At 43.5% G+C, this 19,761-nt stretch overlaps 1 protein-coding gene across 8 annotated transcripts; it reads right to left on the reverse strand.

Annotated features, from left to right (window-relative positions):
- Positions 1 to 459: 459 nt before the first annotated feature.
- NPM2 (nucleophosmin/nucleoplasmin 2) lies at positions 460 to 18,127 on the reverse strand. 8 transcript variants are annotated; one of them, XM_057490101.1, is made up of 9 exons: positions 17,737 to 18,127; positions 17,577 to 17,639; positions 17,196 to 17,431; positions 2,649 to 2,742; positions 1,667 to 1,836; positions 1,477 to 1,511; positions 850 to 915; positions 668 to 701; positions 460 to 548 (listed from the first exon to the last, which is right to left on the reverse strand). In XM_057490101.1, exons 1-9 carry the CDS (start codon positions 18,092 to 18,094, stop codon positions 504 to 506), a joined length of 1,101 nt encoding a protein of 366 aa, XP_057346084.1. In that variant the 5' UTR covers positions 18,095 to 18,127; the 3' UTR covers positions 460 to 503. The 8 variants fall into 8 exon arrangements, with proteins under 8 accessions (XP_057346084.1, XP_057346067.1, XP_057346200.1 ...); XM_057490084.1 differs by having other exon boundaries at positions 850 to 918; XM_057490217.1 differs by having other exon boundaries at positions 850 to 918; positions 17,306 to 17,431; positions 17,557 to 17,639.
- Positions 18,128 to 19,761: the final 1,634 nt, after the last annotated feature.

Consider the following 19,761-nt stretch of genomic DNA (forward strand, 5'->3'; position numbering starts at 1 on the left):
CCCTCCCTAAGGCCAGGGGTAGAAAGCTGAAGCTAGGCAAGGGGTTGAGACACCTGGTTTCTCCCCCAAAGCCAAGGGGTGTGGGAGGGGATGGAATGGGGTGCCAGGAGAAGAGAGGGAGATTAAAAAGAGCAGGGCAGAATGGCGGGCTGGACTTGCAGCGTGGGGGGGCTGGGCCACCAGGTCAGGATGTTCTGGCACACGGCTGCCCTCTGCCGGGCACATGGGCTCACTGCAGCAGGCAAGAAAGGCATCTCCCGGGAAGAGAGGCAGCGGAAGCAAGGTTCCGGCGAAGCAAATTTTATTATGGCTCCGAGGTCGGGGATCTTCCCTCCAGGTCCTGCTGAAGCCCGAGAGTTGGGGTGAGGGGCTCCTGTGTTGTCCTCAGCGTTGCCGTCAATTCAGACTTGGACTGGATGAAGGGGGCACCCCTGGGCCTTCCTTCGGGTACCCAGCAGACCACTCTGTGTGCTGGTCACCGCAGCCAAGCTTCTCCTGGCTCCTCACTTCGTGGATTCCACCTTCTTAGGCCTGCTGGTGGGTTTGGCCTATGGAGGGAAGGGAGGGCTCCAGTGTCCCCCTCCCTCCCTGTCCTGGCCCCTTCCTGGAGACCCCCTGCCGCCCACCCCACCCCACTAGGAGGACCAGCCCCTGAATCAGAACTTACCTTTTTCCCAAGGCTCTTGTCTTTAAGACTGGGTCTGGAGAAGGGGTGGGGTTGGACGGGAAAGAAAGCTCAGCTACTGTTAGTCGTCCCAGCCCACCGAACGGCCCACCCGGGCTGCAGGCCCTGGGCACTTCCAGGAGGCAGCAGGTGTGGCCTGGGGAGATGGGGGCTGTGCAATTCACCTGTCACCTGCCAGGGGCCATTCTGACTCTTTTTCAACAAGATGCTTTTCCTTCTTAGGCTTCCATCTGCTTTTATTTATCACAAAGATCTCTTTTTCATTATAAAAGTAATGTTAACCACATTGCATAAGATATAACAGAGAAGAGAATACATTATTTACCACTAGCTCCCATCAACATTAACATTTTGGTGTATCTCCTTTGAGTACTCTTTTGTTTTCTTCTAAAATGTGAAATAAGTAAAAATGATTTAATATCCTGTTCTTTTAATTCTATAAACGCTTTCCTGGTTGCATTCTTCCCAGGCAAGATGTAATACTTCATTGAGAAAATGACATTATTTAATCAACTATTATGTTGGTAGACACTTAGAATGCTCCCTTTTTCACTACTACTATTTGCAGTGATAAGTTTCTTAGTGCATGTAATTTCTCCCATATTCTTTGGAAGGAATTGCCACGTGTGGAATGAGGTCAGAAGATAAGAACAGTTTAACAGTTTCCAAAAAGGCCGTGCCGGCGTGCAGGGGCCACATACATGCACACGTGCCAGACGCACCCCACCCTTTCTAGCCCTGCACCCCTCAGCTAAAAGGCTACGGCTAAGTTAGTAGATAAAGAGAGTCACCTTGCTGCCTCCTCTTCTTTTTCCACCCTTTTCTTCTGGAAACCAAACATAAGCATTATTGGGGGAGTCAGGGCGAGGCCCGGGTGGGGCAGACTCCCGCTCAGACCCCGCAGGCCTCGCCCCGGCCTCTGCGCACTAACACGGAGGCCCCGCGGTTCCCCAGGGGTCTCCGGGGCGCCCTTTCCCTCACCTTGGCGACGCTGGTCTGCCTCTGGGGCGCCGGCCTCTTGGCTAGTCTGACGGGGCTCTCCTCCTCCAGGGACACATCCTCCTCCTTCTCCTGGTCCTCCTCCTCCTGCTCTTCCTCCTCCTCCTCCTCCTCCTCCTCCTCCTCCTCTTCCCAGGATAGATCTGAGGCGGCTGTGATGGCATGGGAAGGGGGGGGCCTCCGCCTAGCAACCATTCCCGGAGCCCTCCGGCTCTATGGGGCGCCCTGGGGAGTCCGGCACGGGAGCCCAAGTGTTCACCTGCCACCTCCTGGGGGCCCCTTCTGCCTCCCTGACCAGCAGAGGCTAGGGTGGGGTAGGGCATCCAGACAGCCACAGAGGGCTGGGGGTGGGGGAAGGAGGTGGGGCTGGCGGGCGTGCAGGACTAACACTGGGAGGGGTGGGGGTCGAGGGTGAGGTGGGCCAGGTGGGTGAGGGAAGGAGGGGGGTGGGGAGGAGCCTCAGACAGCAGCTGCGAGATTCATTTATCCTAAGGGAAGTGGGACCGGCAGGACAGCACCCTGATGAAAGAGGCACAGCTGGACAGAGAAGGGGGCCAGCTAAAGGGACAGGAAACGTCAGCAGCACAGTGATTTTTAGGGTCCATGTTATGACTACAGCTACACACCTCACAGCAGTAATTTTTCAGGGTGCGTTCATGCTCGGCATTACCTGCTTTCCCTGAATACCATTTCTCCCTCACAGCTACTCTTTGCAGATGAAACCAAGTGTACCCCTACCCTCGTCTTACAGCTGATGGCTGAGGCCCCCAGAGCAGGGGCAAGGAGGGGCAGGAAGACTGGGACTGGGGGCCTGGCCTTCAGTCCAGGCTCCCGCAGTGATGTTGCCTTTGGGGATTTTCTAACAACTTACAGATCCCTCAAGTGTGTGAGAGCCCAGTATGTCCTTGGCCTTGTGCTGGGCACTGTGCCCTCAGACCCTTCCCAGGTCCCAGCTTGGACTTACAGTAACATTCCTGGCCACTGAGGAACACGGGTCCTGAGCCAGCTCGGAGCTGAAAAGTGACTGGAGGAGAAATCTCAAATCCCATCATGACAACCTGCAGGGGAGGGTGTGGGCAGGGGTGAGAGGAGCGGTCGCTGGGCCTGGCACCTGGTGCGGGCCGGGAACACAAGTCTTTCCCCAGACCCCAGCCACGCATGCTTGCGGGCTCTCTGGGTCCCGCTGTGCTCCCAGCCCTGCGTCTTCCTGCTGGCGTGCACTCTGTAGGAGGAGAATGTGAATCTGACAAGCCCATTTTTCCTAAGATTGTAGATGGGCTTCCAAGCTGAGGGCAGCTGTTAAACAGAGAAGTGTGACTGCTACAGACTGAATTGTATCCTCCCCAGTGCTTACGCTGAAGCCGTCCCCTCCCCACCAACACTGTGATGCTGTCTGGGGCTGGGCCTTTGGGACAGATTCGGGTTAGGAGGCGGGGCTGTCAGGATGGGATTAGTGCCCCCACAGGACCAGATCAGAGAGGCGCTCTCCTGCGCTCCCTCTGTGCCCCGTGGGACAGAGAGCAGCAGAGGCCTGCAAGCCTGGTGAGGGCCCCTGACGAACACCTGCCCTGCTGACACCCGAGCCTCAGGCTTCCAGCCTCCAGAACTGTGACAAAATAAATGTCTGCTGTTCAAGCCCCCAGTTGGTGGTGGTCTGTGAGGGCAGCCTGAGCTAAGACACAGATCAAGTGAGAGCGGGCGATGCAAAGTTGTACATAGTGCCCTACCCTTGTCTTCTAAGATGCAAATGCATATATGAATAAAGGTTAGATATACTAAAGTGGACGGTATTTATTCTCCTTATGCTCTTTTAAGCTTTCCAGATTTCCTACAGTAACAATGATGATACTTGTATTTAAGAGTTCCTACCACGAACCAGGCCCCATACTCAGTGTCTTACCCACTTTATCTCATTTAACTCCTTACAACAAGCCAACAGAGGAGGTGCTGTTACTTTACAGAGGAGGATACTGAGGGATCACGTTAGAGTTCCTGGGCTCCTAACGGAAGCAGATGAGCAGCCACCCACACCTGAAACGCTGGGTACAATGTAATGCAGTGTTTTTACTGCAGGGGGGAATATGAAGACAGCAAGAGGGGCCCCCATGCAGCAGAAATGGGAAAAAGCTCACGCAGGAGCTGAGGTGCTGCCACTGTGGGAGAACGGGTCTGAAAACAGCTTGGGCTTCGGGTCCAGCACGCGGTGTGGACAGGAGACCAGGCGTGGGTTTGGGATGGGGAGCATGAGGGAGCCCGCTGTGTGTGGGGCCCTCAAAGCTGCACCTTGGTAAAGGGTCCAGGGGCAGGGGAGGTGAGGGGAGCCCCAACCAACCAGGAGCTACCCGGCTCCAGAGGAAGGACACGGGAAACGTGAGTGCGAGAAGTCTCCTGGGAGAATGGGAAAATCCACGGCCATACCTCCTGCTCACACATAGTCTGAACTTGCTTGTGGGTACTGCCCAGCAAGAAATCTGTATAAAGTCCTGGGCTTGTGGTATTTTTGGGCAAATGGCAGCCACGAGCACAAGTGCTCTCTTGGGACTCAATTCTGTCACGCAAATTCTTGCAGAGGAAAAAAACAAAACCCTGGAGACAACTCACCATCTAACATTACAAAACACGTAAGAAACAATCCCGCCAGTGTCCGAAGGGAACGAAATAACTACAGACTGGCACAGTCCAGAGCCTGAGAGAAGAGAACAATCTACCCAGCATGAAACAAGGCTGATGAAAATCCAATCCATACAAAAGCAGGAACCAGAACAAGAAAGAAGAACAAGACATTATGAAAAGCAAAGAGAACCAAATGCAACTTCTAGACATGAAGAGCGTGAGCACTGAAATAAATGGAACAAACAGTTAAAATGCAGAATAAACCAGCCGAAGCAAGACTGGAGGAGCGCTGGGAAGAAGCTGCCCCGTGTATGGCAGACAGGGGACCAGTATGAAGGAGAAGCGAGGGTGCGCAGGACTAGTCAGAGTGAGGGATTAGGCAGAATGCGGTCTGCAAAGCAAGGACAGCCAAGAGTTCCCCACAGAAACAATCGAAGACACAGCTCCTCATGTGCAGGAAGCCTAAGTCCAGAGAAGTACATCTAGATCTACTCCTGGTGACATGATAGACAACAAAAACAAGGATTACCTTAAACCAGAAAGCAGAGCTCCAAAAAAAGGAACAAACACCAGACGGACATCCAGAAACCAGAACAGAATAACAATTTCAAGTTTCGAGGGAAACCACCTCTCCACCTAGAATTACACACAGCCAGTATCGAAGGGAATGAGGGTCAAGATATTTCCAGGCAGAGCCCCAGTAAGCGAACCACTCCCAGACCTACTGAATGGTGTTTCCAAAGGATGGCAATTCAATTGAGAAGAAGGAAGTGGATACGAGAGCAGCAGTGAGAAAGCAAATTGGTAAAGAGACCTTAGTAAGCGTTACTGTGAAATAAACTAGCACTAGGAGTGACTAGGGTTGAATGTGTTCAGTATAAGTTGAAGATAAAACAGTACATGATAACAACACTTACATTAAAAGGATAATCAGAAAAGCTCCCTGGATGGTTTGGGAGGAATAAAACAGGATTTTTAGACTCTGATCTTGCATGGTTGTTAAAAATTTAAGGACGACCAATAAAAATTAGAATGAGATTCTATAGTTCATAAATCAGTAGAAAAGAAAAAGAGGAACCTTTAGCCAATGACAGGGAAAGGAGAAAGAGACAAAAAATAAAAAATACAAAAGGAAAGTAGAAACACAAAGCACATGTTACAAATTCACCCAAGTCCACTAGCCATCACAGTAAATATAGAACAGACTGTACTGGCCAGACAGATTGAGGTCGTCATGCTGCCTATAAGACAGATACTGAAAACATAAGAGCGTAGAAATGTTAAAGTAGACAGATGGGCACATACACACCACTTGTGGTAGAGGCTTCCAGTTGCTTATCTAACATTCATTCTTCTCTTCTTCCATATTAAAAGAGCCTTAAGATTATTCAAATATTGTAACCAGCCAAAGACTGCATTCCCAGTTTCCTTTGTACTTAGCTGTGACCTTGCTAACTATTTCGGGACCAATGAGTTGTAAGCAGAATTTGGCAGGTGGTACTTGTGTGAAGACTCCTTCAAAGTGGACAGAGAACTGAGAAGAGTCCCTTTGGTTTTCCCTTGTTTCTCTTTCCTATTACCTTAAACGCAGAAGTGAGGGTTGGAGCAGTAGCAGCCTTCCTGAGCTGTAAGGTGATCTTGAGGATAAAAGCTCTGTCGTGGGGACAGGAGAAAGATAAAAGGAGACTTTGTCTTTAGTGAACACAGAGATCTCTCACCAGCCCTGGACTGCCCATCTCTGGACATCTATGCAGGACAAAGAAACCTCAAATTTGTTTAAGCCCCTGTAGGTGGGTCTCTGATATTGCAGTCATGTATAATTAAAATGAAAATAAAGCTAGTTGTACCGTCTGGTGAGTGAGGCTGATAATGGGAGAGCTATGCATGTGTGTGGGTAGTACATGGGAAATCTCTGTACCGTCCTCTCAATTTTACTGTAAACCCAAAACTATTCTAAAAAAAGCCCTTAAAAAGAGAAAGCTAGTTTGTGAGAATTAGGTTTGGTAATAAACAAGAGAAAACTCAGTAACGGGCTTACACAAGATAGAAGCTTGTTTCTCTGCCACATAAACTAAGCCCAGATCTAAGTGGTCAGCTGTGGGTACACTGCTTCTCAATCACCAGGGACCCAGGCACTTTGTACCATGTTTCCATCTTCTGGTCTAGGATGGCTGCTCAGGTTCCAGCCGTCACATCCACATTCCAGCCAGCAGGAAGGAGGGACAAAAATCTTCACATGATCTCTGTTTCAGGACACTTTGCAGATGTTGTAGGCACTGTTTACATTCCATTGGCCAGAACTTCATGGACATGCTTGACTCAAGAGGGAATATAGTTTTTATTCTCAGTAGCCCTGTGACCAGCTATAAGTCATGAATTATATTACCAAAGATTAAAGGAAGAATGGATAGTGACAGATACCTGGGAAACAAATTAATATCAGATGGTATAGGCTTTAATTCAATAAGCATTTTAGGGATAAAGAAGGTCACCACATAATGATAAAAAATTTATTTACAAGGAAGATAATTCTGTAAATTACATGCACCAACAACATAGTCTAAATAGATATAAAACTATAGCTACAGTGATCCATACAGGGTGTTATTGGGGGGTAGACATATAGATCAATGGAATGGAAGACCTAGAAATAGACCTACACAAATGTGTGCAAATGATTTTTGACAAAGGGTAAAATCAGTCAGATGGAGGAAGGGTAGCTTTTTCAACAAGTTGTGCTGAACAACTGGGTATGTGGAGGCAAAGAAAGAAACCTTGGCCTAAGCTTCACAGCTTATCCAACAATGAACTCAACATGGATCATGGACTTAAATGTAAGACATAAAACTAGAAGATTTTTGGACACAAACAGACAATCTTCATCATCTTGGAGTAGGAAAAGAGCTCTTAGACTTAAAATCAAAAGTCATAAAAGGAAAAATTAATAAAATGGACTTCATCAAAATTAAAAACTTTTGTTCTGCAAAAGTTCATGTGAAGAGGATGAAAAGACAAGTTATTGGCTGGTGAGAAAATATTGACAAACCATATATTTGATGTACATTGTCTGGAATGTATAAAGAACTAGTAAAAAAAAAGTCCAATTAAAATATGGACCAAAGACATGAGCAGGCATGTTACTGAATATACAGATGGCAAAGAAGCACATGAAAAGATGTTCAACATCATTAGTCATTCAGGAGATGCAAACTAAAAGCATAAGGAGGAATCACCACACACGTCAGAATGGCTAAAAAAAGGACTGGTGACAACATAGAATATTGGTGAGGATGCAGAGAAACTCAATCATTACTCGTGCATGGCTGGTAGAAATGTAAAATGGTACAGCCACTTTAGAAAACAGTTTGGCAGCTTAAGAAACATGCAACCACCATATTACGCAGCAATTGGATTCCCAGGCATTTATCCCAGAGACTTACACAAAAGTCTTTACACAAATGTTCATAGCAGCTTCTTTCACACCAGTCCCCAAACTGGAATCAGCCAGTTTTCCCACATATGAATCATCGAACTATGGCACATTTATGCCATGAACTATTACTCAACAATAAAAAGAATATACACAACGACCTCCAGGGAATTATGCTAAGCCAAGAAAAAAAAGCCAGTTCCAAGAAAGTTACACATGTATGATTCCATTTCTATGACCAAATTTTAGAAAAGGAGGACATATTGGTTGTTGCCAGGGATTAGGGGTAGGAGGAAGTGGGGTGATGATAGAAGGGCAGCAGGGGGAATCTCTGGCTTTGCAACTGTCTAGTATCTTGCCTGTGGCGGTGGGTACATGAACTTAGGAGATGAAATTTTACACAACAAGATCCCTGGATTGTATCAACACCCAAATCCTGGTTTCCATGGTATATTACTGCTTTGCAAAATGCTACCATTGACGAAAGCTGGGAAAAATGTACAGGGATCTCTCTGTATTATTTCTTACAACTGCTTGTGATCTATAGTCTATAATTATCTAAAAAATTCAATTAAAAAACATATATAAAGCGAACAATATTATAAAACAATCTGGAAACCTACAATCGTAATAGGAGAACATGTGTATTTTGGTAATTGATAGATCAGGGAGACAAAAAATATATAGGTTTGAACACAGTGTATAAGCTTGACTTAATGGATACACACAGAATCCTGTAATACTACCATATAGTAAGCCACAAAATAAGTTTCAACAAACGCCAAATAACTGATATACATATCAGTTTATATCTCTAACTATATATCTATGAACTAAATTTTCTATTACAATTACACTGAGAAAAAGAGTAGTAATCCAATACTGTTGGGAATTAAGAAGTTCTCAGTAACTCATACATCAGATAAGACTCCATAATGGGAATTGGAAAATATTTGAAATGATATAAAGTGAAAATACCACAAAACACAGAAAGGGGGATACAGCTAAAAACTCCCTTAGAGGGAAACAAATAAAATGTACTTGGAAAAAATAAGCTAGAACATGAGTGTGCTAAATATCTAATACAGGAAGCAAGAAAAAGGAAAAAGAAAGCAGAAAATATCAGATAACCAGAGAAATTAATAAAATAGAAACTAAGGAAATAATAGAAAATATCAACAAAAGCAAAAGCTGGGTCTTTGAAAAAAAGAACAAAAACACTAATATCCAGTGGTTGAAATGAAGGGGGGAGGAAAAGGAAGGATGATAAACACTATTAGGAATTAAAAAAAAAAAAGGGCCGTAATAGATATAGTCAGTTAAAAATACCTAGAAAAATGTAAATGATCCAAACTGACTCGGAGGACACATTTGGTTCAGGCCAAGTAACAGGGAGTGAATTTACCTTCCAACTTGAAATAACTACAATACCCAAACATAACATAGGAAACAGTGGCTCTCAAGACATTGGACATCAGTCAAGGGAGATGGGAGGATGTCCTCTGAGAAGTGGGCACAAATGAGATGAGCCCTGTGGTTCTCCTAGCTTCCTTCCCTGTGAGAGGGGGATCCCATGCAGAGCCCACTGGTCTCCCCAAATTGAGAAAATATAACTGGGAAACCAGGGAACCCAAGGTCCTGGAGTTCACAGAGCACAGGAGAGGAGACAGCTGCAAAGACAGAACTCCAGAGATCTGCAGAAATGCCCCCTTGAATTCAGTCAAGTGGTATTCAGCATATGCATGTGAGGAAACCACCTGAGGCTGGAAAAGAATCACTCTAAAGGTGTCTGGAGTTCATATAAGGTCAGGGCTAGTACTAACAGCTAGTGTGGAAAATCTTATAATTTATGGGGCACCTACTGGAGTGCTAAGAAGGGTCTTGCTCTATAGGTAGGAGGTGGGAGGGGAAATTAACCAGACTAAACTCAGTTTTAGTTTTACCAAAGTGTAAAATAAGACCCAAAAGGATCAAATGGTATTTAACTTGACTACGTCCCAGAATAAAATTGTAAAGATATCCAGCATCCAATAAGGTAGAATTCATGTCTTGAATCCAATCAAAAATTACCGGACAAATAGCCAGAATCTATAGAAGTTCAATCAACACTGACACAGAAATGACACAATGATAGAATTAGTAGACAATAACATGACACCAATCACTATGACTGTAGTCCTTATGTTCAAGAACCTAGAGACTGAAGTTTTCAAGACATGGAACAGTTAAAAGTTCTAGAGATGCACACTACAATAATAAGATGAAAATATACTGGTAAGATTAATAGCAAATCTGATGTTGCAGAAGAAAAGAGTAACGATAATGAATAAATAGATAATCCAAAATGAAATACACAGAGGAAAATTCTTTCAGAAAATTAACAGAGCATTGACAAACTTTGGGACAACTCTAAGGCACCAACATGTAACTGGATTCCTTGATGGAGATGAGAGAGAAGTGGGGAGCAGGAAAAAAATAATTGAAGAAATAACAGCCAAAAATTTCCAAATTTGATGAAAACAATTAACCCACAGATCTAAGTTCAATGAACCTCATGGCATTTCACAATCAAACTGCTCAGCACGAGGGATAAACAGAAAATCTTAAAAGCAGCCTGGGAGCAGTGGCTGCAGTGGGGTGTGGGGAGGGGGTTGCTTGATAATATGGGTGAATGCTATAATCACAATGTTGCTCATGTGAAACCTTCATAGATTGCATATCAATGGTACTTTAATAAAAAAAAAGCACCCAGTGCAAAAAAAGACATTACATACAGAGGAATAAAGACAAGGATGGTAGCATAATTCTCTAAGTTTTGCAAACTAGAAGACAATGGAGCAATGATTTAAAATGTTAAAAGATTTCTTTATCCAGTGAAAATACCTTCCAAACTTGAAGTGAAATAAGGACTTTTCCAGACCTACAAAACTGTAAGAATTAATCTAAAGCAGAGCTGCACTACAAGTCCTTCAAGTAGAAGGAAAATGATACTAAATGGAATTTGAATCTACACAAAGGAATAATGAGTACCAGAAATGGTAAGTATAAAATTATTTTATTCTGATTTCTAATTTCTTTAAAATATAGACTGTTAATGTCTAAATGGCCATCCTACCCAAAGAAATTCACAGATTCAATGCAATCTCCATCAAAATGTCAATGGCATTTCTCAATGAATTAAAGCAAAGAATCCTAAAATTTACATGGAACCATAAAGACCCCAAATAGCCAAGCAATCCTGAGAAAGAGGAACAAAGCTGGGGATGTCATGCTCCCTGACTTCAAGCTATACTACAAAGCTGCAGTAATCAAAAAAGTATGGAACTGGCACAAGCACAGACCCATAGATCAATAGAACCCACAGAGAGCCCAGAAACAAACCCATGCAAATACGGCCAATTAACAAATGACAAAGGAGCCATGAATACACAATGGGGAAAGACAGTCTCTAAATGGTGTTGGGAAAACTGGACAGCTCTACATGCAAGAGAATGAAACTGGATTACTACCTAACTACTATATACAAAAGTAAACTCTAAATGGATGAAATACCTAAATGTAAGACAAAAAGCTGTATGACTCCTAGAAGAAAAATAGCCAAGAACCTCATGAACATCAGCAGGAGAAATTTCTTTATGGATACATCTCCCTGGGCAAGGGAAACAAAAGCAAAAATGAACAAGTGGGACTACATCAAACTAAAAAGCTTCTGCACAGCAAAGGAAACCTTCAACAAAACAAAGAGGCAACAGACTGTATGGAAGAATGTATTTGCAAATGCTGTATCTGATAAGGGGCTAATATCCAAACTATACAAAGAACTCATATAACTCAATTTCCCCCCCCAAAAAAACCCACACAAAAAAAAAACCAGTTAAAAAATGGACAGAGAACCTCCCAAAGAAGACATACAGATGGCCAATAGGCACAGGAAAAGATGCTCAACATCACTAATCATCAGGGAAATGCAAATGAAAACCACAAACAAAAAAAGGGAAACAGATCCATAAATTCTAACAACAGTCTGTTGGTTACCATAGGGAGGAGGGTGAGGGGATGGGTGAAATAAGTGAAGGGGATTAAAAAGTACAAACTTCAAATTATAAAATAAATTGGTAGGAATGGAAGTACAACATACAGAACGCAACCAATAATATTGTAATGTCTTGGCATGGTAACAGGGGGTAACTACACTAACTGTGGTGAACATTTAGTAATGTATAGAATTATTGAGTCACTATGCTGTACATCTGAAACCAATGTTGTATAGCAACTGTATTCCAATAAGAAAAAATATAGACTGTTTAAAGAGAAAATAACAATGTAGTGTGGGATTTATAGCGCATGTAGAAACAAGAGCTATTACAACAATATCACAAAGGATAAGAAGTGGGAAATGGACAATGCTGTAGTTAAGACTCTCACAGCATACATGAAGTGGTATATTACTTGAATATTGACTGCTGTAAGTTAAAGATGCATATTGTAAACTCTAGAGTGACCACTAAAAAATAACAGAGATGATGTATAGCTAACAAGCCAATAATGGAGATGAAAATGTAGTAAAAACCACTTAGTTAATCCAAAAGAAGGCCAGAAAAGGAACACAGCGATTACACTTCCAGATATATGCTCAAGAAAAATGAAAACATGTTTGTGCAAAAATTTGTACATGAATGTTTATAACAGCCATAAGGTAGAAACAATCTGAATGTCCATCAACTGCTGAATGGATAAATGAAATGTGATACATATATATATACTGGATATTACTTGGTAATGAAAAGAAATGAAGTACTGATACATGCTACAGAATGGATGAACCTTCAAAATACTATGCTAAGAGAAAGAAGCTGTTTACAAAGGACCATATATTTTATGATTCCATTTATAGGAACTGTCCAGAATGGGCAAATCTATAGAGACAAAAAGTAGATTATTGGTTGCTTAGTATTCCAGGTGAATGGGTGTGGGAAAGGGTGAGTGACTGCTAATAGTTATGGAGTTTCTTTTTAAGTGATAAAAAGGTTCTAAACTTAGATAATGGTTATACAACTCTGAGTTTACTAAAAACCATTAAGTTATATACCTTAATGGGTGAAGCTTATGGTATGAGAATTATCTTTCAATAAATGTCAAAACGATTTTCAATAGCACTCCAAATCATGAAATATGCAGGGGTAAAATTTACAAAGTATGTATGTAGTCTCCTGAAAACTACAGAACATTGCTGGGAAATGTTAAAGACTTAAACAAATGGAGAAATTACCCTATTCAATTACTGATGACTCAAAACTGTCTAGCTGCCATTCCTCAAAAGTAATCTATAGATTCAGTACAATCTCAATCAAAATCCCAACAGATTAATTTTTAAAGAAAGTCTATTCTGAAATTTACATGGAAAAGCTAAGGGTCTAAAATTGCCAACACAATTTTGGAAAATAACAAAGTTGGAAAACTCACTGTATGGAACCTTAAGACTTAATATAATACTATAATAATCAAATTAGTCTGTTATTGGGATAAGGGTAAACATATAAATCAATGTTTATTGAATGATCAAACATCATTCAATATAGAACAGAACACAGAAGTAAACATACATATATGGTCAATTGACTTTTGGCAAAAATGCCAAGGTAACTGCATAGTAAAAAAATAGTCTTTTCAAAAATGGTGTGAAAGCATGAGATATCAATTTGGAAAAAATGTTCCTCTACCTCTACTGCATATCATACAAAAAATTTGTCTTGAAATGGATCACAGACTTAAATATATGCGTTAAAAGTACAGCCCATTTAGAAGAAAACATCTGTGACCTTAATTTAGGCAATGAATTCTCAGGACACCAAAAGGATGAACAGTAAGAGAAAAAAATGTCAAATTAGACTTAATCAAAATTAAAGTTGTGCTCTTCAAAAAGTATTATATGAATATGAAAAGGCAAGCCACTAGTCAGAGAAAATATTTGAAATACATTTTTTGATAAAGAACTTATGTCCAAAATAAAAAGAACTCCTATAACTCAATAACACAATTTAAAAATGGGCATGAGATTGAAATATTACTCAGCCAGAAAAAACAATGAAACCTTGCTCCTTTGTGACAACACGAATGAGGGTAGAATACCAGATAAGTCAGAGAAAAATACCACATGATTTCACTTATATGTGGAATCTAAGAAACAAAACAAATGAACAAGCAAAAACCCAGAAACAGGCTTCATAAATTCAGAGAATAAACTCATGGTTACCAGAGGGGAGGAGGGGAATGGGTGAAATAGATGAAAGGGATTAAGAGCTATAAACTTCCAGTTATGAACTAAATAAGTCTTGGGGATGAAAGGTACAGCATGGGGAATATAGCCAATAATACTGCAATAATTTTGAATCATGACAGAAGGTATCTACACTTATCCTGGTGAGCATTTTGTAATGTATATAAATGTTGAATCACTATGTTGTACACCTGAAACTAAAAGGTATGTCAACTATATTTTAAATAAAAAATAAAAATGGGCAAAACACATGAACAGGCATTTTGCAAAAGATATACATATGACCAAAAAAATAAATAAGAAGATGGTCAACATCACCAATCATCAAGGAAATATAAATAAAAGCCACAATGAGGTGCCACTATATAAGTACTAGAATGGCTATAATTAAGATTGACAACACAAAGTGATGGTGAAGATGTGGAACAACTGGAATTCTCATACACTGGTAGGAAGGCAAAATGGTATAGCACTTTGGAAAACAGTTTGTTAGTTTTGTATAAAGTTTAACATATGCTTACTATATGATCTAACAATTTCACTCCTATGTATTTCCTCAAGAGGAATGGAAACATACGTCCATACAAATACTTACACTCAAATGCTCCTGGCAGCTTTATTTATGGTAGTATGAAATAAAAACTACCCACATTTCCATTAACAGGTAAATGAATAAAACAAATCTTGATGATATATATTTTTCATAGACTAGAATATCAGATATGAAAAAGGATCACATTACTGTTTCACCAAGAACATGGATAGATCTTGAAAGCATGCTAAATGAAATGAAAATAGCCAAGCACAAGAAACTGTGTATTGCATGAGTCCATTTAAATGAAATTCTAGAAAAGGCCAGACTCTAGTGACAGAAGGTAGACCAATGGTTCACTGGGGCAGTGGTAGGTAGAAGGGACTGACTGCAAAGTGGCATGAGGAAATTTTGGGAGGTGATGCAAATTTTCTCTACCTTGACTGTGGTGGTTATTACAAAATTAGATAATTTGCCAAATGCATCAACATATACATATAACACTGGTGAATCATATTGCATAGAACTATATCTCAAGAAAGCTGATTTAAAAAAGTAAGTAGAAACATCCAAGTAGACCTAAACTATTAAATAAATTACAATAGGTTAAAATCAGGCCAGTCCCACAGTTTGTTCATATTTTTACCCACTCATTCATTATATATTGAGTTCCTTAACTATACCAGGCCCTATTATACAGGCATTAAGGACAATGCAGCAAACAAAACAAGCTAAGTCCTTGCTTTCTTGGAGCTTATATTCTTGTTAGGGAGAAACACAATACACAAATGAAAGCTGATGCTAGTGATGGGTCCTATGTTGAAAAAGTGATTATGGGAGGGGTAGGCAGAGGGGATGCTATCTGTGGTCAGGAAGACCTCTTCTATAAGATGACATTTGAACAAAGACTGGTTCAAAAGTAGGGGAAAAGCATGTCCTGACAAGGGAACAGTAAATGCAAAGACCCTGAACAAGGGCTGTGTTTGGAGTTTTCAGAGTACAGTCAAGGCAGCCAGTGTGGTTTGAGTTGGGTTGGGGAGCGGGGAAGAGCAAAAGTTGAGAGGTCAGAGAGGTTGCTGAGGGCCAGAACATAAAAGATCTTGGAACTCATTCTATGTGAAATGGGAAGCTATAGATCTAAGTGTTCTAGCAGAGAAGCAACATGATCTGACTTGTGTTTAAAGGCAGCTGTGGATAAAATAGGCCAGAGGTTGGGAAACTTTCTGTAAAGGACCAGATGGTAAATATTTAGGCTTGTACACCGAATGGCCTCTGTGGAGACTACTCAGCTTTGCTGTTACCAAGTGAAAGCAGCCATGGGTTATGTGAAAATGAAGGAGTGTGGCTGTTTCAATAAAACTTTATTTACAAAGCAGAAAATGGGCTGGATTTAATCCTGTAGTTTGTTGTCCCCTGGAATAGACTATAGGGGACCAAGAGTGAAGGTGGGGTACACTAGTTAGGAGGCTCTGAAATACAATTCAGCAAGAAGTGACATCCCCTAGCCCAGGGTGGTGCAAGGAGGTGGTGGCATGGGGGCAGACTGGGGTGTGTTGTGAAGGTGAAGCCTAAACAAGATTTGCTGGTGAATCAAATGTAGGGGGTTAGAGGAGGTTTTTATCCAAATCAGAAGAGCAGTGTTTACTGGGAGAGGTTGAAGTTTGGGGGCAAGGGAAGAGATTATAGATAAAAATAATTTGGACTTAGTTTGGGATATCTAGTAGATATCTACTTAATATATTGAGTTAGAGGATCTAGAGTACAAGAGAGAGGCTGGGTTTACAGAAATAAATTTCAGAGTCTTCATTTGTACAGAGGATCTGTAAAGCCATGGGAATGGCTTTAGATCTAGGGAAACCTTAGAGAGAATAGATGGGTTTGATGGCGGTTTTATAGATGGGTCTCCTGGATCTTCAAGGACAGATAATCCTAGTCTTATATTTACTGTTCCACCACTCCGGCCCTCAGTTCATGAGATCAGTGTGCCTTGACACCCAAATAAGATGAGGAATCCATAGGCAACTCACTTATAAGTTAAAAAAAGTCTTAAATACATTAGCAAAGCAAACCCAGAAGTTTATAATATGACCAAGTAGCATTTACCTCATGAATGCAAAATTGGCTATTAGCCTGTTAATATAACTTACAACATTAACGGATTGAAGAACCATCCATGGTTATCTGAATAGAAAAGCATTTGATAACCATTCATGAATTAAAAGAAGAAAGCCCAGTTTTTAAAAGCAGTGTAGGCCCAGATGGGGACTTCCTTAACTTGACATCATACTTAATGGAGAAACATTAGAAGCATTCCTTAAAAAAAAAATTGGCAATGAAACAAGGACATCTATCATTATCATTTTATCCAATATTATACTGGAGGGCCTGGCCAGTGTAGTTGGATTGAAAAAAAGACAAAAAACTGCCACTATTCACCAACAATGATGATTTGCATAGAAAAGTCAAGATAAATTATTAGCAATAAGAGAATTTGTGGATACACGGTCAATATATAAGTCATCGACAGTGTCCTGTGGTCAGTGGTAATGGTTTCAAAATGTGGTTTTGGAGAGAGGTAATTACCCTTGCCCAAGGTCACTCAGCTAGTAAAGGGTGACGTGGCTGAAAGTGGGCACCCACCTCCTGAGCCCAGACTTACAGTCTCGGGTTGTACTTCAGAGGAACAGCTGGGGTCCCATGTTTGTGTCCATTCCCGCCCGGAGTGTGAGGCCGGAGCAGGCAGTCTCCCTGCGCCGGGAAAAGGCTCACCATGGGTAGCACGGAGGCCTGGAGCGAGGCAATGGTGATGGGCTTGCTCTTCTTGTCCTCCTGGTTTGCTGCGGGCAGGATCTCCACGAGGTTCATTTCCTCTTTGGCTTTCTCGCCCAAGCAAATCTGAGCAGGTGGAAAACAGAACACCCATTCACCCCGAGGGCAGGAGGGAAACTGTTCCACCTGCTCCTCCGGCTGTCCGAGTCCCTCCCGCCTCTACCCCTTCTCCCCTTTTGGGGGTCACCCACCGTACTAAGCATCAGCTTACAGCCCTGCTTCCCCTCCTGCGGCCTGAAGGTGCACGTCCGCTTCTCCTGGGTGAGCTCACAGCCTGCGAAGGGCGACGCAGGCGGCTGGGGCGCGCAGGTTCAAGGGCGGCCCCGGTCGCTCCTCAGCCGCCCCCGAGAGCCGCCGGGGCCCGCACTCACCCCAGAGCAGGGCCGCCGCCGCCCTGTCGGCCGCACTGCCGGTGCTGCGGCGCTGCATGGCGCGCCCGCAGGAGAGGAGAGGGCCCGGGCGGGCACCCGGGAGAGGGGCTCCGGGGCAGCGGGCCGGGGGCCTCACGGGGGCCGCCCGCGGCCGGCTGCTGGGAGGCCCGGGGGCGCGGACCGGGAAGCGGCCACTCAACCTGGAAAAGGAGGCGTTTCCCTCCCGCCGCTTCCTTTCATGCCGCCCTCCGCCTGCGCCCCCGGGGCACCTGGAGGGCTTGTTAAACCGCTCGGGGTCAGGCCCCGCCTCCGCCGCTTCCGAAGGCGCAGGTCTGGGTGGGGCCGAGAGGATCTGCATTGGTAACAGGCGCCCAGGTGAGGATGCTGCTGCCGGGCGGGCCCGCGCCGTGCGCGCCGCCCTCCTGGCCGCGGGGACTCACCCAGGCCGGCCTCGCGAGGCCGCCCGGCGTGGAGACGCTCTGCCAGCCCGTAGGAAGCAGCAGCGCTGGCGTCCCTTCCAGCTCAGGGCCTGCCTTCCTGTGCTTGCCCGACCCGCGGAGTGTGGGCTTTTCCCAAGGCCCCGAGGGCCGTGGTGCCCGGAGAGGAAGAGCCTTGTTTCTAGAGGATGATTTCCCCCCCACCAGGCCAGGCAGCTGTGGGGATGAGGCAGCGAAGGAGAGGCAGCCGCAGGAGCTGGCCAGGAACACAGCGCGTGGCACGTTCACGGGGCACACTGATGCATTTAAATGTTTGAGTGCGGGCAGGTAGTGAAAAAGAGCAGGCGCTTCACCTGACGTCCCTCTCAGTTCTGCTCCTGTGACACCTGGGAGTCAGAAATAACCAGGGGTTTCTCTGATTGCATTCTTAGCCTTCGCAGCCCTCCTGGAAACGTGTCATTCACGTGTGAGGTTCAGTGCTTTTCAACAAGGTAATTCAACAGGGAAGGAGAGCCTTTTATAAAAATCTGCTGGAGGAACTGGATCTTTCTGGAAACCTGCTTGGAATTTCTGCTGCTCAGGAATCAGGTTTTTTCTTTTTAAAATATCCATTCTATTGATAAGTAATTTATATACAAAAAATGCGCTCAAAGTATATAATTTGATGAATTTTCACAAATGTATACACCTGTGTAGTCACCGCCACAGTTGAGTTATAATTTCCATCACGCCCCCCAAGTTTTGTTTCCCTTTGCGGCAACGTCCTTCGCTATAGCCTAATTGGCATTATCTGTTTCTGATGGTTTAGATTAGTATCAACTGTTCTAGAATTTCATCTAAGTAGAATCCTACAGGGTCTTTTTGTCTGCCATCTTTTGCTGAACAAAATGTGTTTGAGATTTATTTGTCCATATTGTTGTATCAGTAGTTTGTTTCTGTTTAATGCTGAGTATTCCACAATTTGTATATTCAGTCACCTGCTGGTCAGTTTTATGTGTCAACTTGGCTAGGCCATCCTACCCGGTTATTCAATCAAACAGTAATGATGGTGTGGCTGTGTAGATGGTGATCTACAATCAGTTGACTTTATGTAAAGCTTGCCCTCAATAATGTGGGTTGGCCAGAATCTAATTGGTTGAAAGGCCTGAAGAGCAGAACTGAGGTTTCCTTGAAGAAGTACTGCCTATGGACTGGACCTTCAGCTCCTGCCAGAGGGCTTCCAGCATGCTCTCCCTGACAACCTGCCCTATAGATTTCAGACTCCCCCAGCCAGTCCCCATAACTGCATAAATCAATCCCTTGTGCTACATCCCTGACAGATACATGAGTTGATGGATATTTGGGTGGTTTCATTTTAGACTACTGAGGATAAAGTGAGGGTTCCTGTGGCCAGGATTCTCACCTGGCCATAGTTGGATAGCTCATTACCCATATGTGAGCAATACATTGTTATTGACTTTATATAAAGAGCTCCGCCCAGTGCTCTGTATGACACCGTGGCATGGCTGCAAGGCTGCAGGAGAGCAGAGAAGAGACTGGAGTAGTGGCAGCACCGAGGGCAGAGACCGGCTTGGTGCATGCAGACTCA

Source organism: Manis pentadactyla, chromosome 1 (assembly GCF_030020395.1).
Source record: "Manis pentadactyla isolate mManPen7 chromosome 1, mManPen7.hap1, whole genome shotgun sequence".
NCBI classification, from domain to species: domain Eukaryota; kingdom Metazoa; phylum Chordata; class Mammalia; order Pholidota; family Manidae; genus Manis; species Manis pentadactyla.